This window comes from Podarcis raffonei, chromosome 10, assembly GCF_027172205.1.
Source record: "Podarcis raffonei isolate rPodRaf1 chromosome 10, rPodRaf1.pri, whole genome shotgun sequence".
Classification (NCBI taxonomy): domain Eukaryota; kingdom Metazoa; phylum Chordata; class Lepidosauria; order Squamata; family Lacertidae; genus Podarcis; species Podarcis raffonei.
Window position 1 is genome coordinate 49,400,151 of NC_070611.1, and position 25,541 is coordinate 49,425,691.

General features: G+C 42.0%; 1 protein-coding gene across 11 annotated transcripts in view; it reads left to right on the top strand.

Moving 5' to 3' along the window:
* Positions 1-1,287: 1,287 nt before the first annotated feature.
* RBFOX2 (RNA binding fox-1 homolog 2) overlaps positions 1,288-25,541 on the top strand; it is a 175,648-nt gene continuing 151,394 nt past the window's right edge. For 6 of the 11 annotated variants that reach the window (XM_053404785.1, XM_053404787.1, XM_053404791.1 and 3 more), the window contains exon 1: positions 1,300-1,824. In XM_053404785.1, coding sequence (XP_053260760.1) covers positions 1,654-1,824 — 171 coding nt within the window. In that variant the 5' untranslated portion in view covers positions 1,300-1,653. Of the gene's footprint in view, positions 1,825-25,541 lie in introns of all 11 variants that reach the window. The other 5 variants (XM_053404793.1, XM_053404792.1, XM_053404786.1 and 2 more) reach the window with 5 other exon arrangements.

Below are 25,541 nucleotides of genomic sequence, written 5' to 3' on the forward strand. Positions count from 1 at the left end.
GCATCTTTTCCTATATCAGCTTGCCTGTGCGTTAGTATCTGTGGAGGCAGCTTCACTGCAGGGTGGGGGGAGTTTTTCAGTCTAAGGGCCACATTCCCTAGGGCAGGAATTTCCAAACTTGGGTCTCCCAACTGTTTTTGGACTACAATTCCCATCACCCCTGAACCAGGAGTAGGGGCATATCCCAGCGTTTGGCAGGGCCAGAGGCAGAAGCGGCTGGAGCAATGAAAGTAAATCTTACCTTTGTACACTGGGCTAAGTTTCAACGCACACTCGTGCAAGGGCCAATTTCAGCTAGGCAAAACCAACAAGGATGGCACAAAGCAAGAGTCAGTGAGCAACGTGGCGTGAAGAGTCTTACCAAGGGCTGGATAGAGGACAGGGGTGGGCCTGGGGCTCCTGTATCCACACCCCAGTTAGGGGACACTTACTCCAAGGTGCTGCAGGAGTGTTTTCTCCATGATGGCACCCAATTTGTGGAACAACCACAGGAGCTGATATTTTGTGGAACAACCACAGGAGCTGATATTTAAGCGCCATGTTAAAGCTGACTTATTTTCACAGGCGTTTTAAGTGCTTTTTTTTTTTTTAGTGGGCGACGGTTTGCTTTGCCTTTCAGTCGCTGTTTGTTTGTGTTTATCCTGACGGGGTCGCTTTATGGTTTCGTTACATTGGGGTCGCGCGTAATTTATTTCGTCTCTCGGGCCTCAGCCCTGATGAAATAAACACAGAGCCTCTCTTTCAAACAGAGCCCCGCCGCCAACCTCAACAGGGGCGGCGGCAGCAGCAGCAGCAGCAGCAGCGGGCCTGGAAAGAAGGAAGGCCGCCTTTCTAAACGAGGCAGCTCGTTTAACACAATTTCCTAGCGCGGGGCTCCTTGTCAAGCAGCTGGGAATAAATCCACAAACGGTTGTTTCCGTGAGCAGAGGAAACGAGCTCGGGCACTTCAGCACATGGGGGCGACCCGAAAGCCGAGCGTCGCCTGGCGTTTATTACTGGGGGGCCCCTTTCCTCCGGGTCTGAGGGAAAACCGACTCCCTCAGGCAAAGCCCTCCCTTCTCCCGCCCAGCCAAGAGGCCTTCAAACGTCCGAGCCCTCCAGGACCTCTCCCAGGCCCCGCCCTTTCTTAGAGCCGTGGCCCCGCCCACCTCATCCCATTCCCGAAGATTGCCGAGCGGGGGAGAGAGGAGGAAAGGGGTGGGGGTCGCTCCGAGTCGCGTCCTCGCTCCCATACGGCGTTTCCGAAAATTACCGAGGGGCTTCGGCCTCTCCTTTCTCCTCTCTCCCCACTCTACGTCTCCGGCGGAGACGGCTCTTGCTGCTGCGCCTGCCGCCAGCACCGCTTCGCGCGTCGGTGCGCCTTCTCTCTCGCCTTCCCTTTGCTTGGTTCTTTTCGGCGCTGCCCGGCGGGCCCGAGTCGGCGCCGCCGCCGCGCTCTTTGGGCGCAGCCTCGGTCTCCCGCTCGCGGGCTCCGGAGAGGCGCCGGTCCCGCGCTCCCCCTTCACCTACTCCTCGTCTCCCGCTGGTCCTGGCCGGACCGGGCTGGCTGGGCCTTCAGCAGCGCCGCTCCAGCTCCAGCTGCTGCTGCCGGGCTTTTTCGAGGGGGCGAGGACGGCTGCGCTTCCCGCTTGGGCGGCCGGGGGTCCGGCTCGGATGGCGGACGGCGGCGCCCAGCACCAGCAGCTCGTGCCCGGCGTCCCAGCGCCGCGAGGGATCAAGCGGGAACCCGAACTGGAGCAGCCCATGCCCGGAGGCGACGGAGCCGATAGCGGCCTTAGTAAGAGGCTGCGGACCGAGGCGGAGGTGGACGGAGGAGGCATGCAGGTTAGCAGGGAAGGCGGCGGGGGAGGAGGAGGAGGAGGAGGCGGTGGCGCCACCCTAGACGGCCGCCTTACCCCCCCCCTTGTGGCCTTGAGGGGCGCGCTCGCCCGGGCGCGGGTGCGTTTGTGCGCGCGCGCACGGGTCTCTGCGCGTGAGACTGGAGGGTATCCTGTCCCTCGCCCCCACAGGAGTGCGTTTGTGCGCGCGCCGCTTTGGGAGGATGCTGGCCCCGTTGACCCCCCCCCCGTCGGGCCGGTGTTAGGATCCTAGGCATAGCGGGGTAGGTGGGAGGGTGGGGAGGAAAGCTAAGGGGCTTTCGCAAACGTGGAGGGCCCAGCAGGGGTGTGGGCAGGGTATCCTGCAGCTCCGTGGTTGGTCTGGGAGGGCAGCTGGGGGAAGCATATTGTGGTGGCTTGCCTCAAGTGTAACAGCAGCAACAACAACATCAACAACAACAACATCATCACCATCAGTGTGTGCGCAAAGCCTTTTTGCTTGTCAACCTACGTGTAGACCGTCACGGTTGACACTTGCAAACGAGCATGCATTGCTGGTCTTCGGTTTTAAAAAGTGAGAGGAGGGCCTAGAAAGAGACGAAGTTTTTTTGTTTTGGATCGCACCCATATCGGCAGTTCGAGGCAAACAGCTTTTCATTTGGATCTGTTCCACAAGAAAGTTTATTAGGCCTCTCCTTGCTTTGTGGAAGAACTGTAGAGTTTTATGAAGTGGCTCTGGATATTTTGCTTGTATCTGAGGTTGCAATCCAATTCAGGTTTGCCTGGGAGTAAATGCACATGCCTAGGATTGCACTGTATGGACTTTATTTTAACTCTGGGGCTGTCAAAGATAGCTGCATGGTACTCAGGTTTTAAACTCTTCATAAAAAATCATTTGTTCATCAAGATGTTGTACAGCTTTCACTCACACTTGTCACTCACCCAGATAAACTAGTATACCGCTCAGCTGAAGTGTAAATGCAACTTAGATATGATCAAGCTTGCCCCAAGAATAGCCACCCTAACCTGGATGTGACATACAGACTGCAGGTGAAGTTACTCCACTGCTTCTTAAGTATTCACTTCAGGGACATTCATTCATCCATCCAGTGATAGAGGAGGAAACAATTACCTTGAGTTTTGTGGTAATCTACTAGAGATGCCAGTCTGAAACCTCAAAAATAAGGGAATGTCTACTACTTTGGTAGTAGTCATTTACAGTTGTATTGAGCTATGATGCTCTGAGATGGGGGACTTTTGTTCTAATCTGTGGAGTTGTACTGCTGTAGAACAAAATGTGGTCCTTAAAGAAAAGGACATCTTTTAGAAATAGGCTTATATGCAGCCTTATTTCAGAGTCTAGTCTGGCAGTTCTATGCTTGCAACCAACCAGAGTTTCTCCATGACCGTCCATGGGAGAAGAAATGAATGTTGTGTGCTGGTAGAGTTCTTTTTTTTTTGCATTACTAGCAGTGGGGTGCTACCAAAGTATGAATGGTTGTGAATTGCAGGCACTGATGTCTGTTGTAGATGGAGAACAGTTAAAGTGACACAGGAGAAATCAGATACATAAAATTAACAAGCTGCTGGTGAAGGAATAGTACTATATTGCACAGCCGTCCTTGATATGACTAATATTAACTATATAATGTACAAATACATTCTGCATAAAGTTATTAAAATGTCATTTTACAAATGTATACTTGTACCAGTTTTCCCTCCCTCAATTTGTTTAAGGATTTGGACTCTTTCATTTATTAGAAAGCAAAGAATATCTTTATAATTCAATGGACACAAAGAACTTCCTGTTTAAATCCCTAGATTCATTCACATTTCATTTCTTTCGCCAATGTACCTGATTTGAGCCACGGGACACATTGGGCCTTTGTCTGTTTGAGCCATGAGACTCATTGGGTACTCCAGTGCTCAGCATTGATTACAGTGGTCTAATATAGACTTAGAGTCATCCTAACCAGGCAGATTTGTCAGGGGGTAAATTACTTTGCATCCTAACTGCTTCTGGCCAGGGGGTGTGTAGTAAGGGTTTTTTTTTTGGGGGGGGTGCGTGTGCAGTGTAGACTTTCATTTTCTGCCTTTCCATTGATTCCTGTGCACTGAATTTAATTACACCCACATTTTCGGCTGCTGAGTTTCGTAGAGCTCTGTGCATCAGTGAATGGAGTTAGCATGCAGCATAACTTTGGTTATCCCACTTCTCCCCCTTAATGCAATCCTTTTTTGCCCTCTACACTGGTGTAACTTCTGCTGATTTAACTTCTGCTAGCAGGGCTTTCCCTTAACAAGTATGAGTAGGTACCCTGGACTACGTCATTGATGGCAGCCCGAATCATGGATGGCAGCCTATTTCCAGCTCCAGCTAACCTGTCTCAGCTATTATATCTGGGAGTTAGGATTGCACTATTAACTTTAAAATGAGGTGTTTGTTTTCTATTGATAAAATATAATCTAGGCAACAGGAGGACATGCTAGCTTAATTTGTGCCTATCTCAGCTATTTTATTTCTGGGGAAATGAGTGGCAAGGTGTCCCTCTTTGTCTCTTTCTCCTGAAATTCTCTAGCTGTTGTTTGCACAAAGGCCAGCACAAGAACTGCAGTGGTACCTCAGGTTACATACGCTTCAGGTTACATACGCTTCAGGTTACATACGCTTCAGGTTACAGACTCTGTTAACCCAGAAATAGTGCTTCAGGTTAAGCACTTTGCTTCAGGATGAGAACAGAAATCGTGCTCCGGCGGCGTAGCAGCAGCAGGAGGCCCCATTAGCTAAAGTAGTGCTTCAAGTTAAGAACTGTTTCAGGTTAAGAATGGACCTCTGGAACGAATTAAGTACTTAACCTGAGGTACCACTGTACCTGCCAGAAAACATGCTGTGTGTCGGGTGGTGGGCCAGAGGACTTACTTTCTGGTAGAACTTGGGGCCATCCTGTTGCCCTTCCTCAGAATCAGATTTGCTAGCTCAGAATGGTTGCAGTCTGCTATTTAAATCTGCAGGTGAGGATAGACTCCTCCATCCTTAGTAAGCTAATCTGCATATGAAAAAGTGCAGTTGTTTCTCATCATAGCTACCTAGACAGCACCTGTAACATTGCAGGGAAAGAGAGTACCTCTTTAGTGAAGGATTCACTTCCTAGCAATGAAACTTAGTTGTGGTCTCCTAATCAGTTGCCTCCCCTCACTTGTTCCTGGGGAAAGCAAGTAGATGCAAACTCCCTTCACTGATGATGGGAAACAAACTGATGTTTGGGTTTTTTAATGTATAGGAAAAATACAGCTGGTTATTGAGAGAATGAGGAATATCGAGCATGTATTAATAGGTAATCATTTAGTATGCAAAAAGAACTTGCAGTCTAGCCTAGCAAGTAGTCTCTGAGCCAGATTATATTCCAAACCCCAGACTGACTTTGAAAGAGAGTTCCTGGCAGAAGATCACCCAATGAGCAAATCCAAAAACTCTTGGTTCACGCTAAACTCTTAATAACAGACATAGTATGAAGTGATATAGATTGACAGTCTAATAAATTAAGAGAACACTTCATCCAAATACTGACCTATAATTTGTGATATCTCTTTGCTTCATGCTGCTGAGTAGTGTGTTCTTAGTGTACTGTGTGTTGGATTACATTATGCAGTAGCAACTGCTTGGATCAGACCAAATGCCCATCTATTCCAGTATCCTGTTCTAACAGTGACCACCCAAATGTCTTTGGGAAGCCCACAAATGGGAACTAAGTGTAATAGCATCTTCCCTGTTTGCGCTTTCCAGCAACTAATATTCAGAGGCCTCTGATTCTGGAGGCAATACCGAAAATAAATTGTCCCTGAATATAGGCCACACCCCCTAAAAGAAGATCTCTTGGAAACACACACACACACTTAAATTCTCTGCCAGCACCACATGGTACTCTTTAAAATCTGAAAGAACACATGCAGCCTCTAGACTTGTCTCACAATGAATAACTAACCAGGCAGCCAGGGCTACCTCTTGAGAAGGGTGGGTGATCCTTTGCAAAAGAGCTGAAGTTCCGTGCAGTTCCCAAGGTCTCATATTGATTCCTGGCTTCTCTACTTATAAGACTGCAATTGTAGGGTGCATTCAGGATTATATAAACCAGATTTTGGGGGAAAGTATGGCCTATATTTAGGCCAGTATGGTATATAACCGAAGTGACTTAATGAGCCATTGATAGCTTTATGCTTGAATATACATAGATGGAAGAAACAAGCACATCTTTCGGTTACTTTTTGGGTATGGGTGATTCTAATTGTTACTTAGCTTGTATTTGCAGTTGTATTATGAAAATGTTTGTATAGAGGTGCATCTAGTAAATTAAGAGGTGGAAACTTGAAAATTGCATCTGGAGGAGGGTAGAAAGCGTTTTATCTCTTGCTGGTGCCCTTTGTTTCTAGAAACTTTGTAAACCTTTATTTTTTAAAAAATTGCATTTTCTTCTCTGGCCACATGTTTTGCTTAAACTATTTAGAGACTATGAGGTAAATTGTTTTAAAAAGAGAATTGCTGTGTACACTTCCTTCTGATCTGCCAAGTTAGGAAAATACTCTAAACTGAAACTATTCTTTACAGAAATGTATTACTTTGCTGAGTGCTGCTTGGACAAGAAACTGTGTGCTTGATGCTCATTTCTGTTGCTGACACTGTGTTCCACTCTTTGAAAACTGTGTGATTTATTCATTGCAATTTGATGTTTTCTGCTACAGCTCTTGATTGCCTCTATGACTCTAGTTGGTGGCCCCAAGTGGATGTTCATTCTCTTGCACTAATGTTCCATTTAGCTTCTGGAATTTGTCCCATTTTGTGTGATTCTCTGTTACCTCCTGATATGCAATTAGCCACATAATTGTGGAATCTGTTCCGGAAGTCCGTTCGACTTCCAAAACATTCAAAAACTGGAACCGAACTGGAACTTGGGAGCCAAAACATTCAAGAATTAGGCTGTTCGACTTCCAAGGTACGACTGTATAGGACACAGAATGCTTAATTAACACAGAATCCTTGCTCACTTCATGTGCAAATGAGACTTTAGCATCATGTTGTATCAATCTGTTTCATGCAAGCAAAACATGAACAGTTCTAGCAAACTGTAAGAAAACTGTAGCAAGAGATTTAAGTTTGCAATGAATTTGAAATTTCTCAAACTGGAACTAATATCCTATGGCAACTATTTTAATGTAACTTTTCCTTTGCCTCCCATCCAATATATATAGAATATCCCTTGGGCCTTAAATGTCGCAGTAGCCCAGTTTTTCTTGCAATACTGGAAAAAAATAATATTTACAGGTATGCAAATATGTCCATGATTGTGGCCTACCTAATCACATTTTAGGAGTCTTTATATTACAAAATACACATTTTAGCATCCATAGGAAAAAGTGACTTTTGTTTTGATTTACAGTTTTTAATACTGAACATATGAAAACTTTCTTTTCAGGAAATCAGAAGCATGTCCAACATATGTAGTGGCATGTGTATGAGATGTATCATGCTGGAAGTAGTATTCTGTAAGTCGGGGTAGCCAATGTGGTTTGTTCCAAATGTTGCTGGAGTTTTAACTCAGTTGCTATTGCCAGCATGGTCATTGGTTAGCGATGATGGGAATTGTAGTCCAACAACATCTGGAGGGCACCACATCGGCTACCATTGCTATAAGGCATACCCTGATGCTCAGGAGTCTTAGAAATTTTATGGGTTTGAAAGCGCTGTTTTTATCTCATCATTCCGGCTCGCATTAAGAATAATACCTTATGTGTTAGTTAGTCCAGACAAATTTCTCCAGTTTATTCTTAAGGGCATACTTTTCAGTTCTTTATGTTAGGATTCTCTGTCTCTTGATTTCTTCTCCACATGAATTGCTTTGTGAGGGTAAAAGGCATACATGGACAATCAAGTGGAGCCACTGTTCCCCCATCACCTGCTATAGTCAGTTGTATGGGAATGGGAAAAAAGAAGGAGAATCGAACTCTTCACTAATGTGCCATAGTAGTTATGACATTGGTAATGTTGTGTTCAAAGAGATGGAACAACAATAATGATACAAATACTGTCAGAAAATGATTGTGTGTAAGAGAGAACCCATTCATTGTGCGGTATCAACTGCAATTTCCTCCTGATCAGACGCTTCTTACAGCCTAAATTGTGGAACTCCGTCTATTACAACTCACTTTCCTGGGGAATACAGACCTCACCATAGCCATAAATACCTTGATAACATCGAGATTGAATTACTGTAACATCATTTATAAGGATGCCTTCCAAAAGAATCCAGAAGAATTGATGTAGAATGTAGTTTGGCTTCTCATAGGAGCCAGAGCTTATGCTCACATAATACCCATATTGTGCCATCTTCATGGGATCCCTCAATATATTTTTTGCATCTAATCCAAAGTGATCGTGCTAGCCTTCAAAACTCTCAGTATCTTGGGGACTGCAGTATCTAAAATATGCTGTCTTCCATATGTACCTATCCACATGCTTCGGTCCTCAGGGGAGGCCCTACTTTCTGTCCTGGCTCAACAGAAGTGAAGTGGTGGGAGAGATTCTTGCTGATGGCATCTGTATTCTGGATGACTTTGCCCCATGAAATTTAGCTTCAACCCCTGTATTTCTCTGCTACTCAAAAGGACGTTTTCTTGAGTGGTTGCTCTGCATTTTGTTTTCCATTAAGGGGTTGTGTTGCGGATATTTTTTGATGTTATTTGTACAGTGTGTTTAATTGTTATGATGGTTAGCTGTCTTGAAGATCTTATTTTGTGGACAAACGTTTTTGGGATGCATTTTAAAAATATAAACCAGTAGTTAATAAGAATGCATATGCTCTACAGATGCTGTGATAGGTTTCTGACTTTGTCTATATTTATCACAAAGGTTACAGTGGGTTGTCATTCCTACTATCCTCTGTTCGACTAGTACCACAACATTTTGGTGGCTGATAAACAACAACAACAATTTTGCTATACAAATGTTGTTCATGCAGTACACGATTTACTTTAATTTTCGGGTCACAACAGAACTCTGAAAGCAACAATTAGGTGCAAGAGGCTAATTTAGAGGCAGTGTTGCAATATATCTCATATGTTTCATTCTTTATCCGTTGCAGCGGCAGACAGCTTTAGGCAGTTAGGGTTTCGTTATCTAATCCATCTCTGATCAGCCTGGATAAACCCTGTTTGGCCAGTACTGATCTTGTTAGTGGGGTGGTATAAAGCTGCTTGAGCTGGGATTGGAGCAAATCGGATCATGGCTGCTATATGAATCCAGGACTTATTTCTTGCAGCCAGGGATGAAGAGGGAAAGAAATAGCTGCAGCATATTGACTGACCATTGAAAGTGGTTTCTTTCAAGCTGTGTTAAATGGCAGATTACGCTGAGGAGGTTTGGGTGAAGTCATAGAGAGTCATCCACATGGTAATCCTAATGCTATTTTCTTCCCAAGGGATAGTGGAAGTGCTGCTCTGGTATTCTATCCATGCATAATCTAGTTTTGCATTGTCACTTCACTAACACTGTATATGCACATAGGTGCAGGTAGGTTGATTGATATGCATTCATGGATAAGGCACCACAGTTTGCAAAACGATTTTGGTGCACATGTACAAATTGCTGTGTGCAAAGCCGTGTTTTTGCATGCCAAACCAACCAGAGACAGAGAGCCACAGAAGGACTGTGCAGTCTTCAGGATTGTTGCCATCTTATAATATTCTCAGCACTCTGGGGGCCTGCTGTGCTGAAATACAGTGGTACCTCAGGTTACAGACGCTTCAGGTTACAGATTCCGCTAACCCAAAAATAGTACCTCGGGTTAAGAACTTTGATTCAGGATGAGAACAGAAATTGCGTGATGGCGGCTGCCGCCGCGTGGCCCCATTAACTAAAGTGGTACCTCAGGTTAAGAACAGTTTCAGGTTAGGAACGGACCTCCGGAACGAATTAAGTTCCCGAGGTACCACTGTACACATATGCATGTATGCTTACATCATCCTCCACCCCATTCTGGAGAAGCAGTTTCTTTTAAAAATGTATTTGTTTATTTATTTAGCCAATTGTATACTACCCTTTATCCAAAGACTACAGGGCGTTTTATAGCATAATAAACAACATAAAATGCATGCTTAATAATATCCATGAAATGTAGAAGTTGAAAACATTTATATTGGTACAGTTTCTAACAAGCATGATCATCAAATTCTTCCTAAATTATTTAAGTCACTGATACCCTCATCCAGAAGCCTGCTGCAGAAGGCGTGTCTTCATCTGTTCCCTGAAAGAAAAGAATGATGTGGCCAAGTACTTATCCACTGGGGAGAGAGTTCCACAGAAATGAAGTCACCACTGAACGCATCATTCCAAGAGTCTGTGCACTAAGCACTAATCCTGCACCTAGCATGCATAAGAGGTCTGCAAAGGTTTTGTGGGTTCCCTGTATTTTCTGTTCATATTGGAATGTATGAATTTGCCGTTTGTACTTGGTTCCATTTACAATACAGCATTGGCTGCATTTTTGGTTTCTTACTACAGCTTGCTGCTGTGCCTTGCTACCTGCTGTGCCACATGGGAACTGATCAGTTCAGTGCTTAAAAAAACAACAACAAAATAAACACCCTCTCTTGAACTGCCCTCCTTTTCTAACTTCCTCATAAGTCTCAAAAGCTTTTCAAAGAATTGCTTGTGTGAAGAAGGGCTTGTTCTTGATTAAAAAGAAAATGAGAAACTGGAGTTCTTTTCATAGTTTGTGCACTGCTCCCAATTCAAAGCACAATTGTTGGTTAAATGGCACTGGTTACGAAGGGAAAGAGTTTTGGGCCTTGCCATGTCCAGTATTATGAGTGGTACCAGAATCACCTAAACTTAAGGATACACTTCAGCCCTGTGCACAGAGTTACAGGGCCTGCTGCCTGTATTCCCCCCAGTTGTGTTGCTGCTACCCGTGACTCCTGATAACTAAGAGTATTGTGATACTTTAAACATCAACAGATTTACACAGCGTCTAATCCCCAAGTGACGGGCTTTTAGTCTTAAACCAAGCGTAGAGGCCCTGTTCCTGAATGCAGCAGACTTTGTCTAGTATACCTCAAGGCATACTTAGTGGTGACTGATGTGTCCAGGTTTTTTCCTTTCAGATAATGGAAGATGCATTGCCTAGAGTCTGTGGACCCAGGCCTAGTGAGGGGGAAAGGAAAATGGGCTCGAAGGGACAATAAAGGTGGCCGGTAGGCAGCAGTTAGGCTGGGGTTGAGAGATGTTGGAGAGCAAGAACCTGATTGGTTTCTTCCCCATATGTGCACTGTAGCCTAATCAAATTGTCAAATTGATGTTTGATTGTACTACAGGAAGACTAGTGAAGTGGGACATAGTGTTACATGATGCCTTTTTACAGAATAGGTCTGCCCTCTTTGAATTCGCTTGCCTCTTGTCTGTATAGTTTAGTTTTCACATGATGATGATACAATAAAAAATGGAATATTTTGCCTCTGTAGTGAGGAGATCCCTTACATTAGTGAAATGATGAATCTGTATGTGGCATGGACCTGAAATCTTTATTATTACACAACGCTGTGTTTATTGCACGATGAAGAACAACCTGCATGTTATATGCATGTTTATTCTCTCTGTGAAGTGTATGGTGATAGCCACTGCTTTCAGTATTAAATCTCCAGTGCTTGAATAAAATGTTTGCTGAGCAAACCGTTTTGTTTTTTTCACAAAAATGTTTTCATTTTCTGTTTTCTGAAGACTGTATATCTGCTTTCTGTTCAATATATGAGTTGGATATCCTGAGGCTCGATAAAACCAGGGCTGCATTTATACTAAGGTTACCAGACGTCCCCATTTCCCGGGGACAGTCCCTGGATTTACAAATCAGTCCCCATACAAAATCCGCTGAAGCTGAAAAGTGTCCCCCGATTCATTGAAAAATATCTGGTAACCTTAATTTATACTCCATAGAGAGAGGAAACACTCAATTTGTACCAAGGGTATTAAAATGTGCAGGCATAAGACACTGTATAAATTAACCATGTTTGCATAATCTAAACCCGCTCCTTGGTAGTGAAAAGTCAAAATACTTGGGCTTTTTGGCAAGTATTGAGAAAATAGGAAGAGTGAAGGGTACAGAGCTTGAGGAAGAGGGGGTCAAAGAGATTGAGGTGTTGTTGGGCAAGTGCCTTATAATAGAAATGATACCACATTGGGAACAAGGAAGCTTCACTTAATTACCTGTGGGACAAAATAAGTTATGTGTTGTAAAGCAGCCTAATTAATAGGCAATCTTAGTTGATCAGTCTGTTATTTAACTGATAAAATGTAAATACGTTTGCATCTTACAGAAACCCTAGTACAGTGGTACCTCGGGTTACATATGCTTCAGGTTACAGACTCTGCTAACCCAGAAATAGTACCTCGGGTTATGAACTTCTGCTTCAGGATGAGAACAGAAATTGTGTTCTGGCGGCGGGGCAGCAGCAGGAGGCCCCATTAGCTAAAGTGGTGCTTCAGGTTAAGAACAGTTTCAGGTTAAGAACAGACCTCCGGAACAAATTAAGTACTTAACCCGAGGTACCACTGTATCTGTGCTTTTTGAGATATTGAAGGAAGTCAGACACTGTTTGAAGGAAAGACTATCTTTTAATATTTTTTCACTCCATATTGCAGTAATAAGAACCTAGGAGAGACTAAAAAACATAGAATCCAAATATATATGACTATAACTTATAGCCCCACTGATTAGTTTGTCCTCAACAATGATTCTGACTCAACTAAAGCTTTAACTGATACTGTTTTCATGCACAAACTTTCAAGTTTAAAATGAACCATTAACTATGATGGTTTTTCTTTAAAAAAAAAGATAGTGCCCATTTCCTTATGAGCATTTTGCTAGAATGCAGCAACTTGCCTGTTTTCCTATCAGTTCTGTCTTCTGCCTTTTGTTAAGTTCTGCAGTGGCGTAGTGTGTGGGGAGCCACAGGGGTGGTTGCCCTTGTCGCAAAATTGTTAGGTGCACAGAATTTCAACACCGGTGTTGCGTTAATACAGCTGCGCTCTTCCGCTGCTGGACTCCATTGAAAACGGCTTCTCCATGTGAACCAGATGCGATCTCTTGGGTGATGTGGATGCAGTTAGGCAGTTGAATGTTCATGCGTACTCCATGCATGCATTTCCCTCCCTGCTTCCCCCCACCGCATGGCCCCGGGCACTGGTAACCCATGCTATGCCACTGATGTTCTATACTCACAAAGTCTCTCTCTCAAAAAAATACTTGTTCACATCTCCATTTTGGCCTGAGAGAACAGCCTGAGTGATTTGTGGGTTTGAATTCAGACTTCATTCGCTGCTCTTTCCCCCATCACCAGTAATTGAAGCTGTGCTCAGGACTTTCATACAATCATGCATCTCCTCCACAATTATCAGCCACAATATAATCACTGGTATAGTTGCTGATAATGGTGGAGTTGCACAAGTCTGACAGCAATAATAATGCTAAGAGCTGGACAAATTATAAGTGTAGTGTTGTTGTTTTTGTCCATTCCTGTTTGTCAAAGTGTTTGTGCTTTTGTCTAGTTGATTAAAAAAGTTATCAGGACCCGCCTGACTTGTGACGGGCTGATAAGTAGGTATTTGTGATGACTCTGGCAATCTTTAAGTCTTGCTTATTCAGATACTAGATTATTACACCTTATGTGCATGCATAATGGTCTCCTTTGAGTGATTACATCTAAGGGGTAAGAAGAGCATCCAGTAATGAAGTGAGTGGGCCAATTAGAGGCAACTAGTTCCACTTCGATGGAGCGTTTTTTGAGAGCTCCATTTTATAGTTGCATTGAAGTGACTCTGAAGTGCAGTTGTCATGAGACAATGCCACTGCCCAAGGATTAGAACTACAGTGGTACCTCGGGTTAAGTACTTAATTCGTTCCGGAGGTCTGTTCTTAACCTGAAACTGTTCTTAACCTGAAGCACCACTTTAGCTAATGGGGCTTCCTGCTGCTGCTGCTGCTGCCGCCGCGCCGCCGGAGCATAATTTCTGTTCTCATCCTGAAGCAAAGTTCTTAACCTGAGGTACTATTTTTGGGTTTGCGGAGTCTGTAACCTGAAGCGTATGTAACCTGAAGCGTCTGTAACCCGAGGTGCCACTGTACTTTGTTGCATTCTGAAATTTAACACATTCTCTTCTCCTTTTCTATTTTTAGTACACTCACTTCTAAATTCAAGGCAGCGCACAGTTGCTGTTGAAGACATTTGAGTTTTGGTTTTCTTGGTGTTTTAGATTCAAGTTACGTTATTTGAGAGCAAGACAACTAAACTTTTCTGTGTGTATGTGGAGGACCTGTCCCCCACATAGCCCTTTTCTCATTTTAAATGTAGGGAGAGGCCTTTATACTCTAAATTTCTATCTGTGCAGCTAAATATTGATATGCAGCTGCAGCAGAAGTTTCCACAGGCTTTACCTGACAGTTGCCTATATTTCATGGTGCTTGTTCTCATTTTGAAATCTATCCAGACCTTTAGGGACCACTCACATTAGGATGTGGTGCTTGTGTAATGGTTTTTTTTTGGGGGGGGATTGTGACAAATGCTTCTATACGTAGATCATTTGAATGGTGTATTGGCCTAAGAATTGGGCATATTCATTTTTAATAACTGTAATATTAGGATATCTCCAGTGGTGCATATAGCATTTACAACTTTGGTGTCTTCATTGGGGAAGATTTATATCAGCATTGATATTGCTGTTTATGTAATCTGGTTGTTAGAAACTATTTTCATATCTAGCCTGATGGTGGAGCACATTTAAAAAAAAAATTTTTTTTTACTTGGGTGTCATGTACATAATAGAACTTGTACCATTCCAATCGTTTGAGCACATTCTGGTTGTTTGTTGATATTTTCCCTCTCAGTGCAATTAATGTATTGCGCAAGACGTATCTGAGAAGTATCTTCTGGGGATGGTAATTAAAAGCCTAGTGGATTTACACACCCCCTCCCCATTATGGCCGTGTCAGGTTTTTCCTATGGTGCTTGTCTGGAGCATAACAAAACTGCTATTTAGAGCTGTGCTATAAAAAGCAGAAAAAGAGCAGTTGGGATGGGACCCACTTGCTTTCTTTTCAGTATATGCTCAGGTTCCTTTCTGTGTTACAACAGAAGTGGACTAAATAAAGTGCCCTTATGTAATGTCCCTCTGTAATATCAACAAATTTATCTTTCCCTAGAGGCTTTTCAGGTCCTGAGATCTGAACTCAGCTGAAACTCTTCCTGCAAGTCAGGGATGCAAAGGCTTTTTTAGGGGTTTGCTTATTTTAGGAGGCATTTGCAGATACATAGAGTAATTACTACCATCAGGGAGTATGCCCAGAAGTGCTGACCCAACAAGGACTCACTTAGGTTTTATTTAGTATCATGTGGGATAGTCGGAGACTGTAACTATGATGGCAGGCGTATCATTTGGTGTCTGTGGTTAGGGAGTGGGTGGGGCTTCTCTGCACTTAGCCCTTCCTACTTCTGATGGAAACACTGAAAGTGTATCTTAGCTTGTAGCTTTTAAATATTTCCCTCCTCAGTCAGATACGATGTAGTCAGGAGCAGAATATGCAAACATTTTCTGTGTGTGCCGTTTCTCTCTCTCTTCTCTCTCTTCTCCCTACTCACATAAAGAAAATTGTTACTGTTTCTGGGGTAGGAGGATATCTGCTTTTGAAAAAAGTTCTGCGTTCTTATTTGTGTGTTCCACGCAAAACGATTGGTACAGACTGAAGAAGCAAGATGCGTAACTTCTGTTAATGTTTTGCCTCACATTAATTTTTCAGGAAGGTAGGGAAATCTTGACATGGCATAATGCCGCGACTACTTCTGAGTCTTCCGAACCAGGAAGTGGCTTTTTGTATCGACTTATAAGTCTGAAAGAGTTCTGCAAAGCAAACTAATGTAGTATTTCCTGTGGTTTGTTTCTTCCCTTATGAAAACTGTTGTTTCAGGATCATACAGGGAATTATGAATGAAATTGCTGAATTGTGTTCTGTATGAGGAACGGTTTTTAAAATGATGACTTAGATCACTAAGCAGATGCCTTCCTCTTAAACAGTAGTTTTGAACAGACTTTTCCCCTTCGTAGTTTACAGATAATTTCTAACCCTGACTGGGTCAGCGGCATGATGGAATGGTGTAGCCATAGCTTCATCCACAGCACTTTAGTTCATCCCAGCTGGGGGCAGGCTAAACCCTGCTCTGTGCTATGCTGTCCGGGGAGCTAGTGTAGCAGTTGGTTCTGGATTAGGCCCAGTGCCACCAAATGATGTTTATGGAGCTGACTCCAGTGGATCCCAGGCTTTCAAGGCTTTCAGTCCTTGTGCACCTTGCCCTCTGGTCTGCACTAAGAAGGTACTAGATTATGTTTAAAGTATTCGAGGCTCATAGGTATACTGTATTTGGGGGAACAAAAGCAATCATGTTATTTCTGTTGTGTGGCTAAAACAGAAGAACCACCAACTTTTGAACAGGTTGCATGGTGGTGAACACCCCAAGTGGATTTTTTTTACAAACCCCTGTTATGTTCCTTTTTTGTTCTCATGACTGATAGGCAGAGTTGCATGTATGTCTTTCTGTTATTTGTTTGGGCATCACCTCATTTTCCTTCCCCCTTTTTATAACTCTGAGACTGGGTTTAAATCATAGCAGAAACTACTCTCTTACATTGCACTATCTATTATAGCTGGTATGATACAAAGCTCTGGTTATTCAGCATCTCCAGTAAAACTCAGCATACAGCAGAGTGTTCCCGTCTTGCTACTGTTAGTTCACCACTGCTGATGTTAACAACTTAAAGAGCTTTGGGTGACTATAGGTTGTTAGTGATATTTTAAACAGCCTGCTCTTTAACTTCAAGGGAAATTGCCTGGCTTGATAGGGTATTTAAAATGCAGTCCTAAGTTAGAAAGTTTGATATTGATAATGCAAATGACAATGGTGTAGCACTGGTACATAGGGCATTTTCAGAAATCTTGCTAATATCTACTTTCTTTTACAGAAGTTTTCACATTCCATTGTTTGGGAGAAGGCAGAAGAAGTGTCTCTAGATCTTTTATGTCAGGCATGTCCAAAGTCCATTTTGGGGGCCTAAACAGCTTTGGTTGGCCCTCACACATATTCACTTCATAAAATCTGACCCTCTTTGAAAAAAGTTTGGGCACCCCTGTTTTATGAGCTTCTTACTTTGAATTCTTGTTCTTCATTGGCACAAGGGGCATCTAACTTGGTGATTATGTAGACATTACATTTGAAAGTGGGTTAACTCTTACGGTCTCTTCATGCATTACAATGAAATGACTGCAGACTCTTTGATTGAGATAGTACCTCATGCTGTTCCATGTCTCAATGCTGAGTAATTTTTTGTTTTTGTTTTTAAAAAAATCCACTTGGTATTTACTGAATAAGTACTATTTGCTCTGGTTCAGTATGACTTAAGAATGCAAATGTTGTATGGATGATATATTGGCTTCATAGGGTCCAATACCTCTTTGTAAACAGAGGCTGTTTGCTTACTCTACACATTTTAAAAACAACAGTGTCTTATAGAATATGTTTATAATTTGCTCTCACTGTACCTTGTATAGAAAAGAAAGCATTTGTCTTTTCCATAGTTGTTTTGCTCACCTTTGAATGCTAAACCTCTGACCTTGCTGTGGATGTTGGTTTCCCTTCCCCCTTACAGAGCCTATCTGTAGTGCTGTCACTGCTGGCATGCATGTGCTGTCCTTGAAAAAGCAGATTGGATTTATTAAAATCATTGCCAGTTGCTATGGCAGCCATTGTCACTGTGGGCTAATGGGAAAAGGCAATTACTGCCATGCATCCGAGGAGATTTCTGAGACAGGAGAGATTGAGTATCCTCAGATGATTAGCTGTGTGATTGACAGACTGACAGTCATAGAGAGCAAGGGTTTGTGTGCACATGTATGTGTTTATGTAAGTGGCTGGACATGTCATCTGCTCATAAGATTTGGCCCATATTGTAATATTTTTCAATTCATGGGTAAATCCCTTTGGAAGATTCACATCCATCTCTTTTAAGGTGTGGTGCCAGTCATTTCAAGCTTGGGTTTTCTTTTAACCTACAGATAATTTGTTCAACTGATGTGCCTCTAGATTGTAATTGGAAACTTACTCTTAAAAATAGAAACTTTCTGTGTTAAACTTATTATTTTGCCTGTCTTCCAATTCTTGCTATTTCTAATTCTCCTCTCTGAGCTGCTGTTCTATTTAAAGCAAGGTGTGGATGTTGATAAACGTTTATTCCTATTATCTTACTGTGGAAATAATAGGTTGCGAGAACTGAGGTTAGCACAATATATTTTGGGCATTTGAACAGGCCACTAATAACAGTTTTCTCTTATATGTATACAGGCTTTGGCATCGTGTCTTATTACTCTGTGTATAAAGCACGTTGCTCTTTCAGTCGAGATCAACATTCTTTGGTTGTCTGATGAGGGAGATTCCATAGCTTGCTTTTTGATGATTAAACAAAAACAGAAGAAGCAGATATAAGGCTAATAGAAAACATCCACAGAAGCCCATGTAAATAAACACTGCTGTAAATGATTCAAGAAATAACTCTTGCAACCTAGTGTTTGTTTATTGAATTTATATACTGCCCTTATGCCTAGGGATCCTTGGATCTTGCCTGTTTTCACACACTATTACAACTTCCTTTAGAATTCTATCTGTGATATTTTATCTGCGCAATCAGGAACCAAAAAGTTGTCTTGAAAAATGTGGCTTTTGAGCTGTCTGGCCCCAAAACAGCAACTATATATTCCGTTTTGGCGAATATAGCCCTGGTTTAAGGAGCCATTTGGTGTCTAGCTTATACATCTGAGTTTCTAACACTGAATGAGTTACAATATTAAAACATAATATTAAAAGCAGTTTAAAACAAGCACATTTGTTCCCTAAGTGATTTTATGAAATAGTTTAGGCTTTGATGATTAAAGTGGCATAGAAATCCTGTTTGTTAACTAACTAACTAACTAACTAACTAACTAACTAACTAACTAACTAACTGACTGACTAACTGTTGAGTCTAATGTAATTAATGCTGCTTAGCAAAAGAAAGCAACAATGATTCACACATCCTGCCTGTGAATAGATACTACTAGCAGCTTTCTTATGTTGGTAACTTTCTTGTTATAGAATCCAGATCAGCCTGCTTAGGCAGTGAGGCCTTCATTAGAGGCTTTCTGAGATGAGTCTGGTGATGACTGACTATAAGGCCTCATTTATGAATGTGCTTTCTCTGATACCATTTTGGCACCAGGAGACTAACTTTTTTTATTCTCCTTGAATTTTTAAGAGTTTCAGTGCTGACATTTGCTTTGTCTCTATCTGTCCTCCTCCTGTTCTGTCTTGGTTGTTTTCAGATTGTTCTTTTTCACTTTTTTAGTTAAATCAACTGACAGCATTTTAAAATTTAGTTAATCTATTGAAAGGTACAGTACATATTTAGCATATACACATTTAAGTGGCTCATTCTAAGGTTTCAAACAATCCATTTCCTGTTGGGGTTTTTAAAAGTCTGTTCAGTTTTTCATCTTTACTCTCTTCCTGCCCACCCAACCCACTGTATGAATTTAAGAATTTCCTCAGGATGTGTTTTCTGAAAGAGAGACAGAGGAAATACAGTACCTGAAGTTGGTATGGAAGCTCACTTCTACAGGTTTTGCTTTGCAAGGACTTCTTAGTGTTTACAAAATGAAATCCAGAGTCTTTTTTTAATGAACTGAAACAACAAGCCTTTCAGGCCTTGGGCAAATCCTTGTTTTGCCTTTTCAGCACTTAGGAAGGCTATGAAGATGAAGAATAGGCATTTTAACTTAGTCTTTCTTCGTCTGTACCTTCAGCAGCAGTTCTCTCTTACACACATTACATATTTGACAGAAATTAGGGAAGTTTTCTGTATGTGCATGATATGCACAAGAATGTGTAGAAGAGTGATTTCTTGTATCCTGACAGGTAGAAATAGGAAAGTGTAGGTTACTGTCTCACGTTTGGTGTTACTTTGGTTTTATATACTCATCAATGAATCATTACGTTGAATTGTCACTGTGGGTGTGAAGAATTTCAGGCTAGCGGATATGTGGGCTGCCAGCAGTGATTCAGAACATAGGGCACAAGTGTTGTATTTACCTATTCTGTTGTCCATGCATATGCCTGCCTTATCTAAAAGGACATAGTTATGGGGTGTTCAGGTAGTGTGTTAAGCTTACTAAAGTTGTTAACTAGGCTGGATAAATAAGGATGGCTTTGTGAAGAACTCCAGCTTATTTTTATGACATTAGTGGGTGGAGGAGAGAGAGTGAAATGGATCATATATTGGAGCTGGTGTTTACAGCCACATATTTCTATCTCACCGTCATTGGATTTAAAAAATGGTCTCTTCAGAGCCACAGTAGAATTGGATGAGTCATTCAAGCAACCCAGAAGGCAGGATTCACACAGTAGCTGCATACATATGAACTGAAATCAGCTGAATAAGGAAGGTGAAAGTAACTATCTGAATTTGGGATCCCATTATAGGCTAGACGGAATTTCCCATGTATGAAACATTGATTTGTAACAAAAGAGATTTTGAAGATCTGTTCATGTTTATTTTGGGTGTGTCAGGGAAATGAATGTTTCCATACACTCTAGGATATTTGAATGTCCAAAACTTACTATTGCAAGCATTAACAATCAACTACAGTTATGGCTAGTTCACAAAAACAGAAGTGTTAAACCTGTATCTAAAGATAGCAGGTGAGTAATCACGTGGTTGAATACATCCCTGCTCTTTACACACACACACAATTTTTTTTGCCTTCCCCACAGAGGGTTGCCTGTTCTTTGCTGTCTTTTTGGCAGGCTTGTTTCCTTAGATCGTTATTGTTAAGCTATGTTTTTATTGCTACCAGCTTTAATCTGCTGTTTTCTGTTTATTCTTTTGTTACCAGTTACTTTTGTTTTGTGTTCGTAAGTAAGCCCCTTGGAAACATTTTTATTGAAGGGTAGCATAGAAATTTTAAAATAAGGAGAAGCCTTACCAAAGGTTCTTTCTAATAAGCCACTTTTCTTTGTGAAGAGATTTTTTTTTTAAAGGACGAGTAATAAACTGTTGTAACATGCTTTGTAACATGTCTCATGTGAGGAATTGAGAAGTATGTTCGAGCAATGTAAAGGAAAATCCTGTGTTTGTTAGAAGTCTAGAAGCACTTCTTGCCCTGTGCATATGTCACCCCAAAAGTCCCGTATTTTTCGCTCCATAAGACGCACCAGACCATAAGACGCACCTAGTTTTTGGAGGAGGAAAACAAGAAAAAAAATATTCTGAATCTCAGAAGCCAGAACAACAAGAGGGATCGCTGTGCAGCGAAAGCAGCAATCCCTCTTGCTGTTCTGGCTTCTGGATAGCTGCGCAGCCTGCATTCGCTCCATAAGACGCACACACATTTCCCCTTACTTTTTAGGAGGGAAAAAGTGAGTCTTATGGAGCAAAAAATACGGTATGTTTCAAAGCTGAATGCTTGGGGGGGGGGGAGAGGAACACCAGGCAAGCTTGTTTTCTCAAAATATGGCCCTGTTAAGAATGGCTGAGGTGTGGTGAAACAAAAACAGACATCTTAATGGTATTTCGGGTTTCTGTATCTGGCCATAGATTGTCCTGGGGGAAATAATGTTAGTTAATGTTGGATTCTGGCTTGCCTTAGCAGTACCTGTAAGAGAATTGGGGCATGTGAATTATTCACTAATCAGCTTGCTGTTCATATTAAGTTTCTGCTGTGGCTTTGGGGCATTTTGCCAGACCGTGGCATGATTGATTTCATTGGTTCCTTTGAGAATAGTATTTTGTGTGCCTTGAAAATGGGGGAAGGTAGCCTGCTGTTGGCCAGTTTGAGTGCAAGGACTACTTTTATTTCCACCAGTTGCTCCTAGCTCACATTTTTTTGCAAATCCTTCTTAACACAAAGCGAAAATTCAGGGGGGGGGGGTTGTGTTTGCTTTTAGGCTGTCTTAATGTTCTCCTCCTTTACCGTATTTTTCACCCCATAAGGCGTACCGGCCCATAGGGCGCACCTAGTTTTTTTGAGGGGGGAAATAAATATATATTTTTTTTAATTTCCCTCCCAGGTGCGGGGCTGGGGCGGGGGAAGCCCGAGCTTCCCCCGACCCCAGCCCCCAGAACAGGCTGCTATCCGCTAGCCGTGGGAGAGCTGCGCGAAGCTGGAAGCCTGGGGCGTGCTGAGCTCAGCGTGCCCCAAGCTTCTGGGTGCAGGCAGCTCTCCGCAAGCAATGGGAGAGCAGCGTGAAGTCGCGCAGCTCTCCCACGGCCTGCAGATAGCTTCCTGAAGCCTGGAGAGCGAGAGGGGTTGGTGCGCACCGACCCCTCTCGCTCTCCAGGCTTCAGCGAAAGCCTGCATTCGCTCCATAGGAGGCACACACATTTCCCCTTCATTTTTGGAGGGGAACAGGTATGTCCTATAGGGCGAAAAATACGGTAGATCCTAGTCTTCTTTGAACATCTAATGAAGTGATAATCCATAATATCCAAAGTAACCTGGAAAAATGATTTTAGTTATTGGATAGTAGAAATGGAGGAGGGTGCCTTTCCTTTCCCAGAATACGACACTTATTCCAGTTGCATCACAAGAGATACCTCCCTGTAATGTATTTGATTTTTAATTCTGCCTGCCTATTTGTGTATAATACTGGTGCAGTGATGATTAAGCTGCCATCTGACAACTATTACAAATGAAAAAGAGGGAAATCCTTATCAGAACAAACAATGGCAGATACTAATTTGAGACTTGGCTTGTTCTGCTGTCAAGTGTATCTATATTGGCTCAGCTCATAGAAGGGCAAAGCAATTGATTCAGGCCAGAGTTGACTGGCAAACAACTCAGTGAAATAGAGCATGCACAAACTTAGCAGTATCTATCTATTACTAACCACACCTCTAGCCTTTTCCTTCAATATGTGATGCAGTTGCACTGGAGCTCTTCCAAATTGTTTGCCACCATCATACGACCGGTTTCTGAAAGAGCACTCAAATCACAATAGTAGTCTATACTACAAGACAGTTTAAGGGTCTTGGTATTAGGTAGTGCAGGTAAAATGTTGATGATTGTGTTTAGATTTTGCAGAACTCTTCATGCAGGAATGGGCTTGGAATAACTGCTGCCACTTGGATTCACATTAGTTAGGAATTTAATGACCAGCAGCTAAGAACGTGTCTAGTCTAGTGAACTGACCAGTATTTGAAGCAGGGAGTTGTAGTTTCTTCCCAGTTTAAATACACTGAGTTGCCTTCTGTAATGTCTACATCACTTGGGCTGTAATTTAAGAAAAAGTCACCTAGAAGACTTGAAATATCTCCCTGCTTTATGGAAAAGAGTCTGACATCCAGGGCTATACTCATTTGAGAGAGGGAGTTTGGTTGTTGTTTTTTGTGATTATGTTATATATTTTGTGTTTTTATGTTTTAAACTACCCTGTGATCTTCAGATGAAGGGTGGTATATCAATTTAATAAATAATAAAATAATAATTTAATACAGAATGGCTGATCCAATTTACCTGTTCAACGTCTGCATTTCTAAAAGGCTTGTAAAAATTATTTGGGATTCCTAGGGCATGGGGCCTGCTAGAGAGAGTGGAAACTTCAAGTCATACCTAATGTGCAGTGGAATGGAATGGAATGAGACATGCTTGGAATATGACACCTATATTGTTAAAGTGTATTTGGCCACTATCCATTTGTAAATATTTTGTGAATATTTTTGGAAGATAGAGCAAACCTGAACTAAAAAAACAACAACAGCCTCAACCATAATCATTCGATTCAAACAAAAACTTTAACTGTTTAACCAAATCTGAACCATTACTTGAAAGTTTTTGTTGAATCCATACTGAACAGCAAGTGTGAATGCCTAGCTACTGTTTAAAAATAAGGGTTGCTGTGAAAGCTATTTCCTTCTGAAATGCCCATGCAATTGAATTATTGAATTAATTACTATTATTATTATTTTTAAAAATCTCCACCTACTTTTAAGGAGAACTCAAGGCATCTAACAAGTCAAAACACCAAAATAGTATTTCAAATATAAAACAATCCCTGGTTAAACCCAATCATATAAATCTAAAACCAGAGTATTGATTTTGACAGCCAGCCATGCAACTTATTTTTAAGTATTGGGGCATGTGCAAATCAGTGTGGTTGTTTTCCTGTGTAAATGAGTCCAAACCTTACATGAATTGATTGGGGCTACTGACTTGGAACACCTTTAAGGTGTAACTGCACCCAAATCACAACTGAGTGGAATAATTGAATGATTTGAGTCCCTTAAATACTAGTGAAAGTAAAATGTGTCATGCTTTGCAGGCAGAAGCTGTGAAGAAACATAGAGGTCATTTCTGTGTGCAGAAAAGCTTGTGGTTACTTAACATGGGTGTTACTTCAATAAGAATGTGACTATTGTGTTTGCGATGATAATGTATTCAAAAGTACTTGTATAACCATGAGTCCCTCCATAGTAAGGTTTCATTCAAGCATGAGTGGGAGCACACACTTTGTGGATGGAGCACCATCAAAAATGGACTTGGAATAGAGTGAGCATTGCTCATAGCATTATTCAGCAACCTGTAAGAACCCTCATGCAGGGTGCCGATGTGTCCCTATGAGCTTATGAGAGAATCAGTGTGGAAGATTTATTTTTTTTAACTTCTACTATTAAAAGAAATCATATATGTGCCAGTGACTGAATTAACATCTTAAGCTTCTAGTCTTATCAAAGAAGATTGCTTCCTCCATAAGAGGATTTCCCTATAAATCCTCACATACTTCAGCAGCTAAATCTGATTTCCACAATGTTCAGAGCTATGTCTGGTTGTGATGTATTTTTTAAAACATATTTTCAAGGACACAGATGGAAGTGGAAGAAAGTACCAATTTGTCTCTGAAAACCCATGGAGAATTGGCAACATCCATTCTTGCTAAATTTCCCTGGTTGATGACTTGGCAGTGAACTCCCAAGTGTCAGTGGCTTTAACTGATGAAAATGGTCGTTTTCTTTTGGCTGCATCTGACCCTGACACTGATTAACCATGGAAGTATAGCAGAGAGTGAGATCCTAGTTGAGGTCATGGCTGCTGTTGACAATCCAGTCTTCACTGCTGAGAACTTCCTTCCGGTTCACTTTGTCCCTTTGCCTTGATCATGTTGTCATATTTCCAGCATAAAGAGGGGTCTGAGATGCAATCTGAATACACATAGAATCATAGAATTGTAGAGTTGGAAGGCACCATGAGGATAATCCAGTCCAACCATCTGCAATGCAGGAATATTTTTTGCCTAATGTGGGGCTCGAACCCACAGCCCTGAGATTAAGAGTCTGATGCTCTACCAACTGAGCTACATGATTTGTATTTGGTTGGCTTCTTAGAGAATGAAGGTAATTTGCAGCATAAGGAAGATCAACAAATAGTGTATTGGAGAAGAGTTTTTTTTCTCCTACAATATGAGGAAGCAGGTATTGTGTATATCAGCCTTTGCCAACCTAGTGTTCTCTACATGTTTTGGACTACAACTTGCAGTGGCTGGCATGGCTGTGTTACCTGGGGCTGATGGAAGTTGTCCAAAACATCTGGAGCACACCTAGTTGGTGAAAACCGA